The following is a 20,116-nucleotide window of genomic DNA, read 5'->3' on the forward strand; positions in this document are numbered from 1 at the left end:
CCACTTATCAGCGAAAGCGCGACTGCTCTGTTTTAGTAAATTCTGTAGAGCATGAGAACGCTGATGATATGGTTTTCTCCAACATAGGTGTGTCCGGTCCACGGCGTCATCCTTACTTGTGGGATATTCTCTTCCCCAACAGGAAATGGCAAAGAGCCCAGCAAAGCTGGTCACATGATCCCTCCTAGGCTCCGCCTACCCCAGTCATTCTCTTTGCCGTTGTACAGGCAACATCTCCACGGAGATGGCTTAGAGTTTTTTAGTGTTTAACTGTAGTTTTTCATTATTCAATCAAGAGTTTGTTATTTTCAAATAGTGCTGGTACGTACTATTTACTCAGAAACAGAAAAGAGATGAAGAATTCTGTTTGTATGAGGAAAATGATTTTAGCAACCGTAACTAAAATCCATGGCTGTTCCACACAGGACTGTTGAGAGCAATTAACTTCAGTTGGGGGAACAGTTTGCAGTCCCTTGCTGCTTGAGGTATGACACATTCTAACAAGACGATGTAATGCTGGAAGCTGTCATTTTCCCTATGGGATCCGGTAAGCCATGTTTATTACGATTGTAAATAAGGGCTTCACAAGGGCTTATTTAAACTGTAGACTTTTTCTGGGCTAAATCGATTGATTATTAACACATATTTAGCCTTGAGGAATCATTTTATCTGGGTATTTTGATATAATAATATCGGCAGGCACTGTTTTAGACACCTTATTCTTTAGGGGCTTTCCCAAAGCATAGGCAGAGTCTCATTTTCGCGCCGGTGTTGCGCACTTGTTTTTGAGAGGCATGGCATGCAGTCGCATGTGAGAGGAGCTCTGATACTTATAAAAGACTTCTGAAGGCGTCATTTGGTATCGTATTCCCCTTTGGGTTTGGTTGGGTCTCAGCAAAGCAGATACCAGGGACTGTAAAGGGGTTTAAAGCTTAAAACGGCTCCGGTTCCGTTATTTTAAGGGTTAAAGCTTCCAAAATTGGTGTGCAATATTTTCAAGGCTTTAAGACGCTGTGGTGAAAATTTGGTGAATTTTGAACAATTCCTTCATGTTTTTTCGCAATTGCAGTAATAAAGTGTGTTCAGTTTAAAATTTAAAGTGACAGTAACGGTTTTATTTTAAAACGTTTTTTGTACTTTCTGATCAAGTTTATGCCTGTTTAACATGTCTGAACTACCAGATAGACTGTGTTCTGAATGTGGGGAAGCCAGAATTCCTATTCATTTAAATAAATGTGATTTATGTGATAATGACAATGATGCCCAAGATGATTCCTCAAGTGAGGGGAGTAAGCATGGTACTGCATCATTCCCTCCTTCGTCTACACGAGTCTTGCCCACTCAGGAGGCCCCTAGTACATCTAGCGCGCCAATACTCCTTACTATGCAACAATTGACGGCTGTAATGGATAATTCTGTCAAAAACATTTTAGCCAAAATGAACCCTTGTCAGCGTAAGCGTGGCTGCTCTGTTTTAGTTACTGAAGAGCATGACGACGCTGATATTAATATCTCTGAAGGGCCCCTAACCCAATCTGAGGGGGCCAGGGAGGTTTTGTCTGAGGGAGAAATTACTGATTTAGGGAACATTTCTCAGCAGGCTGAATCTGATGTGATTACATTTAAATTTAAATTGGAACATCTCCGCATTTTGCTTAAGGAGGTATTATCCACTCTGGATGATTGTGAAAATTTAGTCATCCCAGAGAAACTATGTAAAATGGACAAGTTCCTAGAGGTGCCGGGGCTCCCAGAAGCTTTTCCTATACCCAAGCGGGTGGCGGACATTGTTAGTAAAGAATGGGAAAGGCCCGGTATTCCTTTCGTCCCTCCCCCCATATTTAAAAAATTGTTTCCTATGGTCGACCCCAGAAAGGACTTATGGCAGTCAGTCCCCAAGGTCGAGGGAGCGGTTTCTACTTTAAACAAACGCACCACTATTCCCATAGAGGATAGTTGTGCTTTCAAAGATCCTATGGATAAAAAATTAGAAGGTTTGCTTAAAAAGATGTTTGTTCAGCAGGGTTACCTTCTACAACCCATTTCATGCATTGTCCCTGTCACTACTGCCGCATATTTCTGGTTTGATGAACTGCTTAAGGTGCTCGATAGTGACTCTCCTCCTTATGAGGAGATTATGGACAGAATCAATGCTCTCAAATTGGCTAATTCTTTCACTCTAGACGCCTCTTTGCAATTGGCTAAGTTAGCGGCTAAGAACTCTGGGTTTGCTATTGTGGCGCGCAGAGCGCTTTGGTTGAAATCTTGGTCGGCTGATGCGTCTTCCAAGAACAAGCTACTAAACATTCCTTTCAAGGGGAAAACGCTGTTTGGTCCTGACTTGAAAGAGATTATCTCTGATATCACTGGGGGTAAGGGCCACGCCCTTCCTCAGGATCGGCCCTTCAAGGCAAAAAATAGACCTAATTTTCGTCCCTTTCGTAAAAGCGGACCAGCCCAAGGTGCTACGTCCTCTAAGCAAGAGGGTAATACTTCTCAGGCCAAGCCAGCTTGGAGACCAATGCAAGGCTGGAACAAGGGAAAGCAGGCCAAGAAACCTGCCACTGCTACCAAGACAGCATGAAATATTGGCCCCCGATCCGGGACCGGATCTGGTGGGGGGCAGACTCTCTCTCTTCGCTCAGGCTTGGGCAAGAGATGTTCTGGATCCTTGGGCGCTAGAAATAGTCTCCCAGGGTTATCTTCTGGAATTCAAGGGACTTCCCCCAAGGGGGAGGTTCCACAGGTCTCAGTTGTCTTCAGACCACATAAAAAGACAGGCGTTCTTACATTGTGTAGAAGACCTGTTAAAAATGGGAGTGATTCATCCTGTTCCATTAAGAGAACAAGGGATGGGGTTCTACTCCAATCTGTTCATAGTTCCCAAAAAAGAGGGAACGTTCAGACCAATCCTAGATCTCAAGATCTTAAACAAATTTCTCAAGGTCCCATCGTTCAAGATGGAAACCATTCGAACTATCCTTCCTTCCATCCAGGAAGGTCAATTCATGACCACGGTGGATTTAAAGGATGCGTATCTACATATTCCTATCCACAAGGAACATCATCGGTTCCTAAGGTTTGCATTCCTGGACAAACATTACCAGTTCGTGGCGCTTCCTTTCGGATTAGCCACTGCTCCAAGGATTTTCACAAAGGTACTAGGGTCCCTTCTAGCGGTGCTAAGACCAAGGGGCATTGCAGTAGTACCTTACCTGGACGACATTCTGATTCAAGCGTCGTCCCTTCCTCAAGCAAAAGCTCACACGGACATTGTCCTGGCCTTTCTCAGATCTCACGGCTGGAAAGTGAACGTGGAAAAGAGTTCTCTATCCCCGTCAACAAGGGTTCCCTTCTTGGGAACAATTATAGACTCCTTAGAAATGAGGATCTTTCTAACAGAGGCCAGAAAAACAAAGCTTCTGGACTCTTGTCGGATACTTCATTCCGTTCCTCTTCCTTCCATAGCTCAGTGCATGGAAGTGATCGGGTTGATGGTGGCGGCGATGGACATAGTTCCTTTTGCGCGCATTCATCTAAGACCATTACAACTGTGCATGCTCAGTCAGTGGAATGGGGACTATACAGACTTGTCTCCGAAGATACAAGTAAATCAGAGAACCAGAGACTCACTCCGTTGGTGGCTGTCCCTGGACAATCTGTCTCAAGGGATGATGTTCCACAGACCAGAGTGGGTCATTGTCACGACCGACGCCAGTCTGATAGGCTGGGGCGCGGTCTGGGGATCCCTGAAAGCTCAGGGTCTTTGGTCTCGGGAAGAATCTCTTCTACCGATAAATATTCTGGAACTGAGAGCGATATTCAATGCTCTCCAGGCCTGGCCCCAGCTTGCGAGGACCAGGTTCATACGGTTTCAATCAGACAACATGACGACTGTTGCGTACATCAACCATCAGGGGGGAACAAGGAGTTCCCTAGCGATGGAAGAAGTAACCAAAATTATTCTTTGGGCGGAGTCTCACTCCTGCCACCTGTCTGCTATCCACATCCCAGGAGTGAAAAATTGGGAAGCGGATTTTCTGAGTCGGCAGACATTGCATCCGGGGGAGTGGGAACTCCATCCGGAAATCTTTGCCCAAGTCACTCACCTGTGGGGCATTCCAGACATGGATCTGATGGCCTCTCGTCAGAACTTCAAAGTTCCTTGCTACGGGGCCAGATCCAGGGATCCCAAGGCGGCTCTAGTGGATGCACTAGTAGCACCTTGGACCTTCAAACTAGCTTATGTGTTCCCGCCATTTCCTCTCATCCCCAGGCTGATAGCCAGGATCAAGCAGGAGAGGGCGTCGGTGATCTTGATAGCTCCTGCGTGGCCACGCAGGACTTGGTATGCAGATCTGGTGAATATGTCATCGGCTCCACCTTGGAAGCTACCTTTTGAGACGAGACCTTCTTGTTCAGGGTCCGTTCGAACATCCGAATCTGGTTTCACTCCAGCTGACTGCTTGGAGATTGAACGCTTGATTTTATCGAAGCGAGGATTCTCAGATTCTGTTATCAATACTCTTGTTCAGGCCAGAAAGCCTGTGACTAGAAAGATTTACCACAAAATTTGGAAAAAATATATCTGTTGGTGTGAATCTAAAGGATTCCCTTGGGACAAGGTTAAGATTCCTAGGATTCTATCCTTCCTTCAAGAAGGATTGGAAAAAGGATTATCTGCAAGTTCCCTGAAGGGACAGATTTCTGCCTTGTCGGTATTACTTCACAAAAAGCTGGCAGCTGTGCCAGATGTTCAAGCCTTTGTTCAGGCTCTGGTTAGAATCAAGCCTGTTTACAAACCTTTGACTCCTCCTTGGAGTCTCAATTTAGTTCTTTCAGTTCTTCAGGGGGTTCCGTTTGAACCCTTACATTCCGTTGATATTAAGTTATTATCTTGGAAAGTTTTGTTTTTAGTTGCGATTTCTTCTGCTAGAAGAGTCTCAGAATTATCTGCTCTGCAGTGTTCTCCTCCTTATCTGGTGTTCCATGCAGATAAGGTGGTTTTACGTACTAAACCTGGTTTTCTTCCAAAAGTTGTTTCTAACAAAAACATTAACCAGGAGATTATCGTACCTTCTCTGTGTCCAAAACCAGTTTCAAAGAAGGAACGTTTGTTGCACAATTTGGATGTTGTTCGCGCTCTAAAATTCTATTTAGATGCTACAAAGGATTTTAGACAAACATCTTCCTTGTTTGTTGTTTATTCAGGTAAAAGGAGAGGTCAAAAAGCAACTTCTACCTCTCTCTCTTTTTGGATTAAAAGCATCATCAGATTGGCTTACGAGACTGCCGGACGGCAGCCTCCCGAAAGAATCACAGCTCATTCCACTAGGGCTGTGGCTTCCACATGGGCCTTCAAGAACGAGGCTTCTGTTGATCAGATATGTAGGGCAGCGACTTGGTCTTCACTGCACACTTTTACCAAATTTTACAAGTTTGATACTTTTGCTTCTTCTGAGGCTATTTTTGGGAGAAAGGTTTTGCAAGCCGTGGTGCCTTCCATTTAGGTGACCTGATTTGCTCCCTCCCTTCATCCGTGTCCTAAAGCTTTGGTATTGGTTCCCACAAGTAAGGATGACGCCGTGGACCGGACACACCTATGTTGGAGAAAACAGAATTTATGTTTACCTGATAAATTTCTTTCTCCAACGGTGTGTCCGGTCCACGGCCCGCCCTGGTTTTTTTTAATCAGGTCTGATATTTTATTTTCTTTAACTACAGTCACCACGGTACCATATGGTTTCTCCTATGCAAATATTCCTCCTTAACGTCGGTCGAATGACTGGGGTAGGCGGAGCCTAGGAGGGATCATGTGACCAGCTTTGCTGGGCTCTTTGCCATTTCCTGTTGGGGAAGAGAATATCCCACAAGTAAGGATGACGCCGTGGACCGGACACACCGTTGGAGAAAGAAATTTATCAGGTAAACATAAATTCTGTTTCTGAAGGGCCCCTACACCAGTCTGAGGGGGCCAGGGAGGTTTTGTCTGAGGGAGAAATTTCAGATTCAGGAAACATTTCTCAACAAGCTGAACCTGATGTGATTACTTTTAAATTTAAGTTGGAACATCTCCGCGCTCTGCTTAAGGAGGTGTTATCCAATTTGGATGATTGTGATTATCTGGTCATTCCAGAACCACTATGTAAAATGGAAAAGTTCTTAGAGGCCCCGGGGCCCCCCGAAGCTTTTCCTATATCCAAGCGGGTGGCGTACATTGTTAGTAAAGAATGGGACAGGCCCGGTATACCTTTAGTACCTCCCCCCATATTTAAGGGCCAAGTTCATACATCAACCATCAGGGGGGAACAAGGAGTTCCCTAGCGATGGAAGAAGTGACCAAAATCATTCTATGGGCGGAGTCTCACTCCTGCCACCTGTCTGCTATCCACATCCCAGGAGTGGAAAATTGGGAAGCGGATTTTCTGAGTCGTCAGACATTGCATCCGGGGGAGTGGGAACTCCATCCGGAAATCTTTGCCCAAGTCACTCAACCGTGGGGCATTCCAGACATGGATCTGATGGCCTCTCGTCAGAACTTCAGAGTTCCTTACTACGGGTACAGATCCAGGGATCCCAAGGCGGCTCTAGTGGATGCACTAGTAGCACCTTGGACCTTCAAACTAGCTTATGTGTTCCCGCCGTTTCCTCTCATCCCCAGGCTGGTAGCCAGGATCAATCAGGAGAGGGCGTCGGTTATTTTGATAGCTCCTGCGTGGCCACGCAGGACTTGGTATGCAGATCTGGTGAATATGTCATCGGCTCCACCATGGAAGCTACCTTTGAGACGAGACCTTCTTGTTCTAGGTCCGTTCGACCCACTCCAGCTGACTGCTTGGAGATTGAACGCTTGATCTTATCAAAGCGAGGGTTCTCAGATTCTGTTATTAATACTCTTGTTCAGGCCTGAAAGCCTGTAACCAGAAAAATTACCACATAATTTGGTATATCTGTTGGTGTGAATCTGCAGGATTCCCTTGGGACAAGGTTAAGATTCCTAAGAGTCTATCCTTCCTTCGAGAAGGATTGGAAAAAGGATTATCTGCAAGTTCCTTGATGGGACAGATTTCTGCCTTGTCTGTGTTACTTCACAAAAAGCTGGCAGCTGTGCCAGATGTTCTAGCCTTTGTTCAGGCTCTGGTTAGAATCAAGCCTGTTTACAAAATTTTGACTCCTCCTTGGAGTCTCAACCTAGTTCTTTCAGTTCTTCAGGGGGTTCCGTTTGAACCCTTACATTCCGTTGATATTAAGTTATTATCTTGGAAAGTTTTGTTTTTGGTTGCAATTTCTTCTGCTAGAAGAGTTTCAGAATTATCTGCTCTGCAGTGTTCTTCTCCTTATCTGGTGTTCCATGCAGATAAGGTGGTTTTGCGTACTAAACCTGGTTTTCTTCCAAAAGTTGTTTCTAACAAAAACATTAACCAGGAGATAGTTGTGCCTTCTTTGTGTCCTAATCCAGTTTCAAAGAAGGAACGTTTGTTGCACAACTTGGATGTAGTTCGTGCTCTCAAATTTTACTTAGCAGCTACTAAGGATTTCAGACAAACTTCGTCTTTGTTTGTTGTTTATTCTGGTAAACGGAGAGGTCAAAAAAGCAACTTCTACCTCTCTCTCCTTCTGGATTAAAAGCATTATCCGATTGGCTTATGAGACTGCCGGACGGCAGCCTCCTGAAAGAATCACAGCTCACTCCACTAGGGCTGTGGCTTCCACATGGGCCTTCAAGAACGAGGCTTCTGTTGATCAGATATGTAAGGCAGCGACTTGGTCTTCACTGCACACTTTTTCTAAATTTTACAAATTTGATACTTTTGCTTCTTCTGAGGCTATTTTTTGGGAGAAAGGTTTTGCAAGCCGTGGTGCCTTCCATTTAGGTGACCTGATTTGCTCCCTCCCTTCATCCGTGTCCTAAAGCTTTGGTATTGGTTCCCACAAGTAAGGATGACGCCGTGGACCGGACACACCTATGTTGGAGAAAACAGAATTTATGTTTACCTGATAAATTACTTTCTCCAACGGTGTGTCCGGTCCACGGCCCGCCCTGGTTTTTTTAATCAGGTCTGATAATTTATTTTCTTTAACTACAGTCACCACGGTAACATATGGTTTCTCCTATGCAAATATTCCTCCTTAACGTCGGTCGAATGACTGGGGTAGGCGGAGCCTAGGAGGGATCATGTGACCAGCTTTGCTGGGCTCTTTGCCATTTCCTGTTGGGGAAGAGAATATCCCACAAGTAAGGATGACGCCGTGGACCGGACACACCGTTGGAGAAAGTAATTTATCAGGTAAACATAAATTCTGTTTTTCTGAGGCTGACTGCGTGGAGATTGAACGCTTAGTCTTAGCCAAGAGAGGTTTTTCTGAGAGGGTTATTGACACTCTCATTCAAGCTTGTAAGCCTGTTACTCGACGCATCTATCATAAGGTGTGGAGACCTTACTTATTCTGTTGTGAAGAGCTTTGTTTAGCCTGGCATAAAGTTAAGGCTGCCAGGATTCTTTCCTTTCTCCAGGAGGGTCTGCAGAAGGCCTTTCTGCCAGTTCGACGAGGGGACAGATTTCAGCCCTTTCTGTTTTGCTGCACAAGAGGCTTGCAGAGCTCCCTGATGTGCAATCTTTTGTTAAGGCTCTGATTAGGATCAGACCTGTGTTTAGATCCAACGCTCCACCTTGGAGTTTGAATCTTGTTAAGTTTTTGCAACAGGCTCAGTGTAAGCCTATGCATTCGGTTGACATTAAATTGTTGTCCTGGAAGGTTCTTTTTGGCTATGGCGTCGGCACGCAGAGTTTCTGAAATGGCTGCCTTGCAATGTGAGCCTCCTTATCTTGTGTTCCACACTGATAAGGCTGTCCTTCGAACCTGCTTGGATTTTCTACCTAAGGTGGTGTCTGATCGTAACATCAATCAGGAGATTGTGGTTCTTTTCCTATGTCCTAATCCTTCTTCGAAGGAACGTTTACTTCATAAATTGGATGTGGTTCGAGCTTTGAAGTTTTATCTTCAAGCTACTAAGGAATTTAGACAAACTTCTACCTTGTTTGTTATCTATTCTGGGAAGCGTAAGGGTCTGAAGGCTTCTTCGACTTCCTTATATTTTTGGTTGAGGAGTGTTATACGCTTAGCTTACGAGTCAGCGGGACTTAAACCTCCTCAGAGGGTTACGGCTCATTCCACTAGAGCGGTGGCTTCCTCTTGGGTCTTTAAAAACGAGGCCTCTATGGATCAGATTTGTATACGGCTACCTTGTCCTCCTTACATACTTTTTTAAAATTCTACAAATTTGACATTTTTGCTTCGGCTGTGGTGCCCTCAGGTTAGGGTCCGCTTTTGCTTTACCCCTCCCGTTAACATTCAGTGTCCTCTAGAGCTTGGGTATAGTTTTCACAACAGTAAGGAATGATGCAGTGGACTCTACTTATATTAAGAAGGAAAATTATGCTTACCTGATCATTTTAATTTCCTTCTGTATAGGGAGAGGCCATGGCCCCCGTCTGTATTTCCCCGATGGGCGGACCTACATTTGTTTTTCTCTTCCGGCACTATTTATACCCTGATATTTCTCCTACTCTTCTTTGTTCCCTTGGCAGAATGACTGGGATATGAGGGAAGTGGGGGGATTATTTAAGCCTTTGGCTGGGGTGTCTTTGCCTCCTCCTGGTGGCTAGGTTCAGTATTTCCCAAAAGTAAGGAATGATGCCGTGGACTCTCCTCATACAGAAGGAAATTTAAATGATCAGGTAAGCATAATTTTTGTTTTTTTTTGCAAAATTTAAATCTAAAATTACACGCTCTGCATTTTAAAGGACAAGACAGTGTACTCCTGAGGATTTGTAGGCAGCTTCCTGCATAGGAGATCTTGTAACCATTTAATTTAGTGACTGAAGAAGAAACCACAAGCAGCTTAGAAATCTTCAGGAGCACACCCCTATATACTAAAATAGCTTAGGAAATATGGCTTGATAGATATCTATGCACAAAACAACGATTTAACTCTTTGATTGCTCAGAACATGCAGAGCAGTGATTTGTCCCTTGCTGTAACATGTCTTAGTCAACCAAGCACATTATGTTGCCACTGTAAGTGCTGAAAGTAAGTATAGGGATGGGTAGAAGGAGAGAAAACATGCGGATTTTAAACAGCATCTGAGCAGAAATGACTTAGTTGTGTCAGTGCACACCATGGAGGGGAGAGGTGAGGCTGTTAGCCTTGCACTTATCTGACAAAGAGAGCATGATCTAACATGGGTGCCATGCCACTCTAGCATCCAGTATTTGTTAAACCCTTCTTTTAAAAAATTGCAAGTGTTTTGCAGCAGGGGCTGGAATAGATAAATCTCTCTTCCATGTTCCTTTATTTTATTTATTTAATGAGATATAATGGATTTATGGCCTCACCCCTAACCATGTTAGTGCACACAGTTTACCTTCATTAATGAGTTGAACATAAAATTTACCTTCAATCAATGAGTTGAGATGTGAAAAAAATATTACCTGTACATGACTTAATTTTATTACAAAAGTATTCTTGGCTTATTTTAGAAATCGGCGGAGTAAGAAATAGAGACTGGAGAGACTAAATAAGCATGAAAAGGTAGAATTTTGGAGGTGGAAGAAGGATGAATATAATAATGGGGGTAGACTAAATAGCTACTGGAGTAGGTAGAGGCCTTCCCTGAAGTCTGTGGGCCGTATTTTAGTCATAGACATACCCCTCCTGTACGAGTCTGTTTAAATTCTGCATTGTTGTTTTTTGTTCTGCATAGTATATATATATATATATATATATATATATATATATATATATATATATATATATATATATATATATATATATATATATATATATATATATATATTTCATGGTTTAACAAGAAAGAGAAAATCCTGGAAAAAATAGATACCAGGATAAAAGACAGGGAAATCAGCACTCTTTTAAAAAAAGTTTTATTAAGCTCAAAAAATATAATAAGGTGTATCCAAAATGGAAGCTATAGTGGTTTCAAGAGAGATCAATCTCTGACACTTGAATCCTAGGACAAAATTATCTTAGGAATATACTTAGCAATAGGTAAATACACAAATGACCAAGTAGTGTGTGTAATAGAAACATAAAACATAATAATTAACAAACCTGACCGGTCAGGGGTGAGTGTTCAAGCATGAACAGGATATATTAATAAAAGACGTTACTTCTATATAATATTAGACAAGGGTATCTCATTGTACTCAACGCTATAAGTGCAGTATATGTCTTGGGAAACTATAGTCAGACTGCTACTTTTTACTGCAGTCGGCACCTTGTAGAAATATAAGGCAATCTGCCGAGCAGATATCAAATTGTGAACAAGAAAGTTTCTGACTATGTGCCTCAAGATATAGTACAAGTATATGTAATACAGATTTGAGCAAAAGCAATGTGATAATTGTACAAAGTATTACTGAGATATATTAGTGAGGAACAATTATCAAACTACTACACCCTGCTGCGTACGGCACCTTATCAAATAAGGCTTAATGCCGGGCAGGTATAGTGATGGGATCTAAGTAGTTACTGATAATGTGCCTCAAAATATTTACATATGTCTGTAAATAAGCAAGCAAGCAAGCATCAAAAAGCAGAGATAAAATATACTCAGCAATGATTAGTAATAAGCAAGTAGTAGCGTGATGTTTGAAAAGTCATTGCAGAGGTCCTTAGCTTAAGGTCATATATGCATAAGATGGAAAAGTCATGAAAAGATGACAAGCATTGTGCAAAATGTAGAGTTGCAGATCAAGTATGCAAGATGTTAGTATGCCGTGAGCGATAGATAGAAATCACAAACTCTTATATGTAGAGTGGCTTCTGTTTACACCCTCTCTGCAGGGTAACGATATCCAAGTCGAACATCAGTTTGCCTATTTGTCAGGCCAAGTTATAACAACATACGACCTGTCTCCTGTCAAGTCCTCAGACTGATGCTTGCTGTATAATCATCAGTGGTTTTCCCGGGACCTCCAAACTTTTCCTGGATGCGATGCTTGTTGTGTCTCCGTTCAGTGGCGTTCACACTGACCACATGCACCGTGTCGGCTCGTCCAATGCCGACGCGCGTTTCGCCAGTTGGGTGTGTCGGGCTTCGTCAGGGCGTGATGACGTAGGGAGCGTCTCATCTCCCTTTTAAGCTTCCTAGGTTGCACGCTCCTTCTTTCCAAATTTCTTAGGAACCAATCATATTTAGAGAGAATAAATGCATAAATACTTAACTCTCTATAGCTTACATGATTGTGATGCAAACCTGTCAAAACCGGGCTAGTAAGCCCAAATAGAAAAAAAAAAAAGTATTCTTGGCTTATTTTAGAAATCGGCGGAGTAAGAAATAGAGACTGGAGAGACTAAATAAGCATGAAAAGGTAGAATTTTGGAGGTGGAAGAAGGATGAATATAATAATGGGGGTAGACTAAATAGCTACTGGAGTAGGTAGAGGCCTTCCCTGAAGTCTGTGGGCCGTATTTTAGTCATAGACATACCCCTCCTGTACGAGTCTGCTTAAATTCTGCATTGTTGATTTTTGTTCTGCATAGTATATTTTTATATATATATATATATATATATATATATATATATATATATATATATATATATTTTATTTTTTTTAATAACCTATAATGTGTCTGCTTTATATCAGAAGTGGTTATTCTGTTTAGATCTTGACCTCTAATTTTAATCTTTTGAAGTTTTTCTCTTTGAGAGGGGTTAATAATAGGGATGGATCTATATAATGTTATGTAATTCTATCACTTTTACAACACATTCACAATTATCAATTCTCCTTTTTGCAGCTGTGTCTATTGTTCAGGCAATTCCAATTTTTAATGAAACTGGGAAATTCAGCTTCCAACTTCCTTTTCCCCTTGAAGTGACTGTTGGCTTTCCTGTATTTCTTGTGATCTACCTACCGCTCCAATTATTGGGTAAGTTTTAAAATTCCATAATGCTTTGTACTAGCACTGAATATGTTAATTTATATCATCCTGGTTCATCCCCAGTGGGTTAACTTTCCACAAAGAGAGTTGTACATTCTTACTTTAGAGGACAGATCAGCTGATTATTTTTGCAGAAGTAGTGAGCCAAAGGGATTTGCACCCTGTAGTTGATTTTGGATAGATCTGGAGACATTAGAAGCTTCCAGGGTAGTAGTTGGTTAGTGTCTCTCCCTTCATAGCACGTTGAGTCATTAAAGGGACATTATACTCAAAAAGGTCTCTCTTTCTCCAACATAGGTGTGTCCGGTCCACGGCGTCATCCTTACTTGTGGGATATTCTCCTCCCCAACAGGAAATGGCAAAGAGCCCAGGAAAGCTGGCCATATAGTCCCTCCCAGGCTCCGCCTACCCCAGTCATTCTCTTTGCCGTTGCACAGGCAACATCTCCACGGAGATGGCTAAGAGTTTTTTTTGGTGTTTAAATGTAGTTTTATTCTTCAATCAAGAGTTTGTTATTTTAAAATAGTGCTGGTATGTACTATTTACTCTGAAACAGAAAAGAGATGAAGATTTCTGTTTGTAAGAGGAAAATGATTTTAGCAACCGTTACTAAAATCGATGGCTGTTTCCACACAGGACTGTTGAGATGAATTAACTTCAGTTGGGGGAAACAGTGAGCAGACTTTTGCTGCTTGAGGTATGACACATTTCTAACAAGACTTGGTAATGCTGGAAGCTGTCATTTTCCCTATGGGAACCGGTAAGCCATTTTCTTAGTTTAGTATAAGAATAAAGGGCTTCATTAGGGCTTAAAAAACTGGTAGACATTTTTCTGGGCTAAAACGATTACTTTACTAAGCATATTTGGCAGATTATAACTATTAATAGTTATTATAATCTTGGGGATTGTTTTAAAAAAACGGCAAGCACTGTATTGGACACCTTTTTCACTGGGGGCCTTTTCTAGTCATAGGCAGAGCCTCATTTTCGCGCCACTAATGCGCAGTTGTTTTTGGAAAGCAAGGCATGCAGATGCATGTGTGAGGAGCTAAGAACCACTGAAAAAGCTTATAGAAGGCATCATTTGGTATCGTATTCCCCTCTGGGCTTGGTTGGGTCTCAGCAAAGCAGATACCTGGGACTGTATAGGGGTTAAATGTAAAAACGGCTCCGGTTCCGTTATTTTAAGGGTTAAAGCTTTCAAATTTGGTGTGCAATACTTTTAAGGCTTTAAGATACTGTGGTGAAATTTTGGTGAATTTTGAACAATTCCTTCATACTTTTTCACATATTCAGTAATAAAGTGTGTTCAGTTTAAAATTTAAAGTGACAGTAACGGTTTTATTGTAAAACGTTTTTTGTGCTTTGTTGAAAAGTTTAAGCCTGTTTAACATGTCTGAACCATCAGATAACGATGTTCTATATGTATGAAAGCCAAGGTTTCTCCCCATTTAAATATATGTGATAATTGTGTCATAGTGTCCAAACAAAGTAGGGACAATAATGCTATAGATAATGATATTGCCCATGATGATTCCTTAAATGAGGGGAGTAAGCATGGTACTGCATCATCCCCTTTTGTGTCTACACCAGTTTTGCCCACACAAGAGGCCCCTAGTACATCTAGTGCGCCAATACTTATTACCATGCAACAATTAACGGCTGTAATGGATAATTCTATTGCAAACATTTTATCCAAAATGCCTACTTATCAGAGAAAGCGCGATTGCTCTGTTTTAAACACTGAAGAGCAAGAGGACGCTGATGATAACTGTTCTGACATGCCCTCACACCGATCTGAAGGGGCCAGGAGGGAGGTTTTGTCTGAGGGAGAAATTTCAGATTCAGGGAAAATTTCTCAACAAGCTGAACCTGATGTTGTAACATTTAAATTTAAATTAGAACATCTCCACGCACTACTTAAGGAGGTATTATCTACTCTGGATGATTGTGACAATTTGGTCATTCCAAAGAAATTATGTAAGATGGACAAGTTCCTAGAGGTTCCGGTGTCCCCTGATGCTTTTCCTATACCCAAGCGGGTGGCGGACATAGTAAATAAGGAGTGGGAAAGGCCCGGCATACCTTTTGTTCCTCCCCCTATATTTAAGAAATTATTTCCTATAGTCGACCCCAGAAAGGACTTATGGCAGACAGTCCCCAAGGTCGAGGGGGCGGTTTCTACTCTAAACAAACGCACTACTATTCCTATAGAAGATAGTTGTGTTTTCAAGATCCTATGGATAAAAAGTTAGAGGGTTTGCTTAAAAAGATGTTTGTTCAGCAAGGTTACCTTCTACAACCAATTTCATGCATTGTTCCTGTCACTACAGCTGCGTGTTTCTGGTTCGAAGAACTAGAAAAGTCGCTCAATAAAGAATCTTCGTATGAGGAGGTTATGGACAGAGTTCAAGCACTTAAATTGGCTAACTCTTTTATTTTAGATGCCGCTTTGCAATTAGCTAGATTAGCGGCGAATAATTCAGGGTTTGCTATAGTGGCGCGCAGAGCGCTTTGGCTAAAGTCTTGGTCAGCGGATGTGTCCTCCAAGACCAAATTGCTTAACATCCCTTTCAAGGGTAAAACACTGTTTTGGCCCTGACTTGAAAGAGATTATTTCAGACATCACTAGGGGAAAGGGCCACGCCCTTCCTCAGGATAGGTCTTTTAAGGCTAAAAATAAGCCAAATTTTCGTCCCTTTCGCAGAAACGGACCAGCCTCAAATTCTACACCCTCTAAGTAAGAGGGTAATACTTCTCAAACCAAGACAGCCTGGAGACCGATGCAAGGCTGGAACAAGGGTAAGCAGGCCAAGAAACCTGCCACTGCTACCAAAACAGCATGAAGTGTTGGCCCCCGATCCGGGACCGGATCTGGTGGGGGGCAGACTTTCTCTCTTTGCTCAGGCTTGGGCAAGAGATACTCAGGATCCTTGGGCGCTAGAAATAGTTTCTCAAGGTTATCTCCTGGAATTCAGGGAACTACCCCCAAGGGGAAGGTTCCACAGGTCTCAATTATCTTCGAACCAAATAAAAAGACAGGCATTCTTACATTGTGTAGAAGACCTGTCAAGAATGGGAGTGATTAGACCAATTTTAGATCTCAAGATTCTAAACAAGTTTCTAAGGGTTTCATCGTTCAAAATGGAAACCATTCGAACGATCCTTCCTACCATCCAGGAAGGTCAATTCATGACCACGGTGGATTTAAAGGATGCGTACCTACATATTCCTATCCACAAGGAACATCTTCGGTTCCTAAGGTTCGCCTTTCTGGACAAGCATTACCAGTTTGTGGCACTTCCATTTGGATTAGCCACTGCTCCAAGGATTTTCACAAAGGTACTAGGGTCCCTTCTAGCGGTGCTAAGACCAAGGGGCATTGCAGTAGTACCTTACTTGGACGACATCCTGATTCAAGTGTCGTCTCTGTCAAAAGCAAGGGCTCATACGGACATTGTCCTAGCCTTTCTCAGATCTCACAGGTGGAAAGTGAACATAGAAAAAAGTTCTCTGTCCCCGTCAACAAGAGTTCCCTTCTTGGGAACAATAATAGTTTCCTTAGAAATGAAGATTTTTCTGACAGAGGCCAGAAAATCAAACTTCTAAGCTCTTGTCAGGTACTTCATTCTGTTCTTCTTCCTTCCATAGCGCAGTGCATGGAAGTAATAGGTTTGATGGTTGCGGCAATGGACATAGTTCCTTTTGCACGAATTCATCTAAGACCATTACAACTGTGCATGCTCAGACAGTGGAATGGGGATTATACAGACTTGTCTCCGACGATCCAAGTAGATCAAAGGACCAGAGATTCACTCCGTTGGTGGCTGACCCTGGACAACCTGTCACAGGGAATGAGCTTCCGCAGACCAGAGTGGGTCATTGTCACGACCGACGCCAGTCTGGTGGGCTGGGGCGCGGTCTGGGAACCCCTGAAAGCTCAGGGTCTATGGTCTCGGGAAGACTCTCTTCTCCCGATAAACGTTCTGGAACTGAGAGCGATATTCAATGCTCTCAAGGCTTGGCCTCGACTAGCAAAGGCCAAATTCATAAGGTGTCAATCAGACAACATGACGACTGTTGCATATATCAACCATCAGGGGGGAACAAGGAGTTCCCTGGTGATGGAGGAGCATCCGGGGGAGTGGGAACTCCATCCGGAAATCTTTGCCCAAATAACTCAATTATGGGGCATTCCAGACATGGATCTGATGGCCTCTCGTCAGAACTTCAAGGTCCCTTGTTACGGGTCCAAATCCAGGGATCCCAAGGCGACTCTAGTGGATACAATAGTAGCACCTTGGATCTTCAACCTAGCTTATGTATTCCCACCGTTTCCTCTCATTCCCAGGCTGGTAGCCAGGATCAATCAGGAGAGGGCTTCGGTGATCTTGATAGTTCCTGCGTGGCCACGCAGGACTTGGTATGCAGACCTGGTGAATATGTCATCGGCTCCACCATGGAAGCTACCTTTGAGACAGGACCTTCTTGTTCAGGGTCCATTCGAACATCCGAATCTGGTTTCCCTCCAACTGACTGCTTGGAGATTGAACGCTTGATTCTATTAAAGCGTGGGTTTTCAGATTCTGTAATAGATACTCTTATTCAGGCTAGAAAGCCTGTAACTAGAACAATTTACCATAAAATATGGAAAAAATATATCTGTTGGTGTGAATCTAAAGGATTCCCATGGAACAAGATAAAAATTCCTAAGATTCTTTCCTTTCTACAAGAAGGTTTGGAGAAAGGATTATCTGCAAGTTCTCTGAAGGGACAGATCTCTGCTTTATCTGTTTTACTTCACAAAAGGCTGGCAGCTGTGCCAGACGTTTAAGCGTTTGTTCAGGCTCTGGTTAGAATCAAGCCTGTTTACAGACCTTTGACTCCTCCCTGGAGTCTTAATCTAGTTCTTTCAGTTCTTCAAGGGGTTCCGTTGGAACCCTTACATTCCGTAGATATTAAGTTATTATCGTGGAAAGTTTTTTTTTTTGGTTGCAATTTCTTCTGCTAGAAGAGTTTCTGAGTTATCTGCTCTGCAGTGTTCTCCGCCCTATCTGGTCCATGCAGATAAGGTGGTTTTGCGTACTGAGCCTGGTTTTCTTCCGAAGGTTGTTTCCAACAAAAATATTAACCAGGAGATAGTTGTACCTTCTTTGTGTCCGAATCCAGTTTCAGAGAAGGAACGTTTGTTACACAATTTGGACGTAGTCCGTGCTCTAAAATTCTATTTAGAGGTTACTGAAGGTTTCAGACAAACATCTTCTTCGTTTGTTGTTTATTCTGGTAAAAGGAGAGGTAAAAAAGCAACTTCTACCTCTCTTTCCTTTTGGCTTAAAAGCATCAGATTGGCTTTTGAGACTGCCGGACGGCAGCCTCCTGAAAGTATCACAGCTCACTCCACTAGGGCTGTGGCTTCCACATGGGCCTTCAAGAATGAGGCTCCTGTTGACCAGATATGTAAGGCAGCGACTTGGTCTTCACTGCACTCTTTTGCCAAATTTTACAAATTTTATACTTTTGCTTCTTCGGAGGCTATTTTTGGGAGAAAGGTTTTGCAAGCCGTGGTGCCTTCCGTTTAGGTGACCTGATTTGCTCCCTCCCTTCATCCGTGTCCTAAAGCTTTGGTATTGGTTCCCACAAGTAAGGATGACGCCGTGGACCGGACACACCTATGTTGGAGAAAACAGAATTTATGCTTACCTGATAAATTACTTTCTCCAACGGTGTGTCCGGTCCACGGCCCGCCCTGGTTTTTTAATCAGGTCTGATGAATTATTTTCTCTAACTACAGTCACCACGTTACCATATGGTTTCTCCTATATATATTTCCTCCTGTCCGTCGGTCGAATGACTGGGGTAGGCGGAGCCTGGGAGGGACTATATGGCCAGCTTTGCTGGGCTCTTTGCCATTTCCTGTTGGGGAGGAGAATATCCCACAAGTAAGGATGACGCCGTGGACCGGACACACCGTTGGAGAAAGTAATTTATCAGGTAAGCATAAATTCTGTTTTCTCTCTTGTCCTAAATCTGATTCTGTTAAAAATTAAATTGACACTATGGGAAAAAAAATCTTTCCATCTCAACCTTGAAAACAAATCTCTCCAATCCTTAAAAAAAAAAAAAAAAAAAAAATCTCCCCCCCCCCACCCACCACCACCACCACTACTACAAACTAACGGACAATCTACTTATTATTTTATGACCCCAAGGCAGAACATGAGGTGACCTGAGATGTCCTTTTAGAAAAATTAAGCATATCTCTAAAACAGCTCTTTTCTTTAACAGCAAATGTTCTGATACGTTACCTCTCTCATTAACGTCACCACAAGACTCTGCTGTGGGACCCTTGCTTTTTTCTATCTAATCATCCTCACTTGAAAAACTTATCTTCCTTCGGGTGTCACTACCACTTGGATGCTGATGATACCTTTTCATGTTATTTAACTCTATAGATTGTTGGTTTTCTAAATTGCTCTAAGTTTTAACTTACGTTTCCCCTTTTCTATCTTTTTTGCTGGTGACAATTAGGCACAGATATAAAACAGGCAATAAAAACATAATTTATGTAAGAATTTACCTGATGAATTCATTTCTCTTGCTAGGGGTATCCAGTCCACGGATTCATCCTTTACTTGTGGGATATTCTCATTCCCTACAGGAAGTGGCAAAGAGAACACACAGCAAAGCTGTCCATATAGCTCCCCCCTTAGCTCCACCCCCCAGTCATTCTCTTTGCCGGCTCTAAGCACTAGGGTCTCTCTACGGGAGGGTAAAGTGAATGTGGTGTTAGAATTGTAGTTTCTTTCATGTAATTAGCAAGAGTCCATGAGCTAGTGACGTATGGGATATACATTCCTACCAGGAGGGGCAAAGTTTCCCAAACCTTAAAATGCCTATAAATACACCCCTCACCACACCCACAATTCAGTTTTACAAACTTTGCCTCCGATGGAGGTGGTGAAGTAAGTTTGTGCTAGATTCTACGTTGATATGCGCTCCGCAGCAAGTTGGAGCCCGGTTTTCCTCTCAGCGTGCAGTGAATGTCAGAGGGATGTGAGGAGAGTATTGCCTATTTGAATGCAGTGATCTCCTTCTACGGGGTCTATTTCATAGGTTCTCTGTTATCGGTCGTAGAGATTCATCTCTT

General features: G+C 42.7%; 1 protein-coding gene across 1 annotated transcript in view; it reads left to right on the forward strand.

Annotated features, from left to right (window-relative positions):
• Positions 1-12,957, forward strand: part of LOC128644721 (very-long-chain (3R)-3-hydroxyacyl-CoA dehydratase 3-like) — a gene marked incomplete at both ends in the record, with an annotated part of 30,237 nt that extends 17,280 nt beyond the window's left edge. The window contains one exon of the mRNA XM_053697242.1: positions 12,826-12,957. Coding sequence (XP_053553217.1) covers positions 12,826-12,957 — 132 coding nt within the window. The remainder of the gene's footprint in view (positions 1-12,825) is intronic.
• Between the last annotated feature and the right edge of the window lie 7,159 nt (positions 12,958-20,116).

Source organism: Bombina bombina, unplaced genomic scaffold (assembly GCF_027579735.1).
Source record: "Bombina bombina isolate aBomBom1 unplaced genomic scaffold, aBomBom1.pri scaffold_1267, whole genome shotgun sequence".
Classification (NCBI taxonomy): domain Eukaryota; kingdom Metazoa; phylum Chordata; class Amphibia; order Anura; family Bombinatoridae; genus Bombina; species Bombina bombina.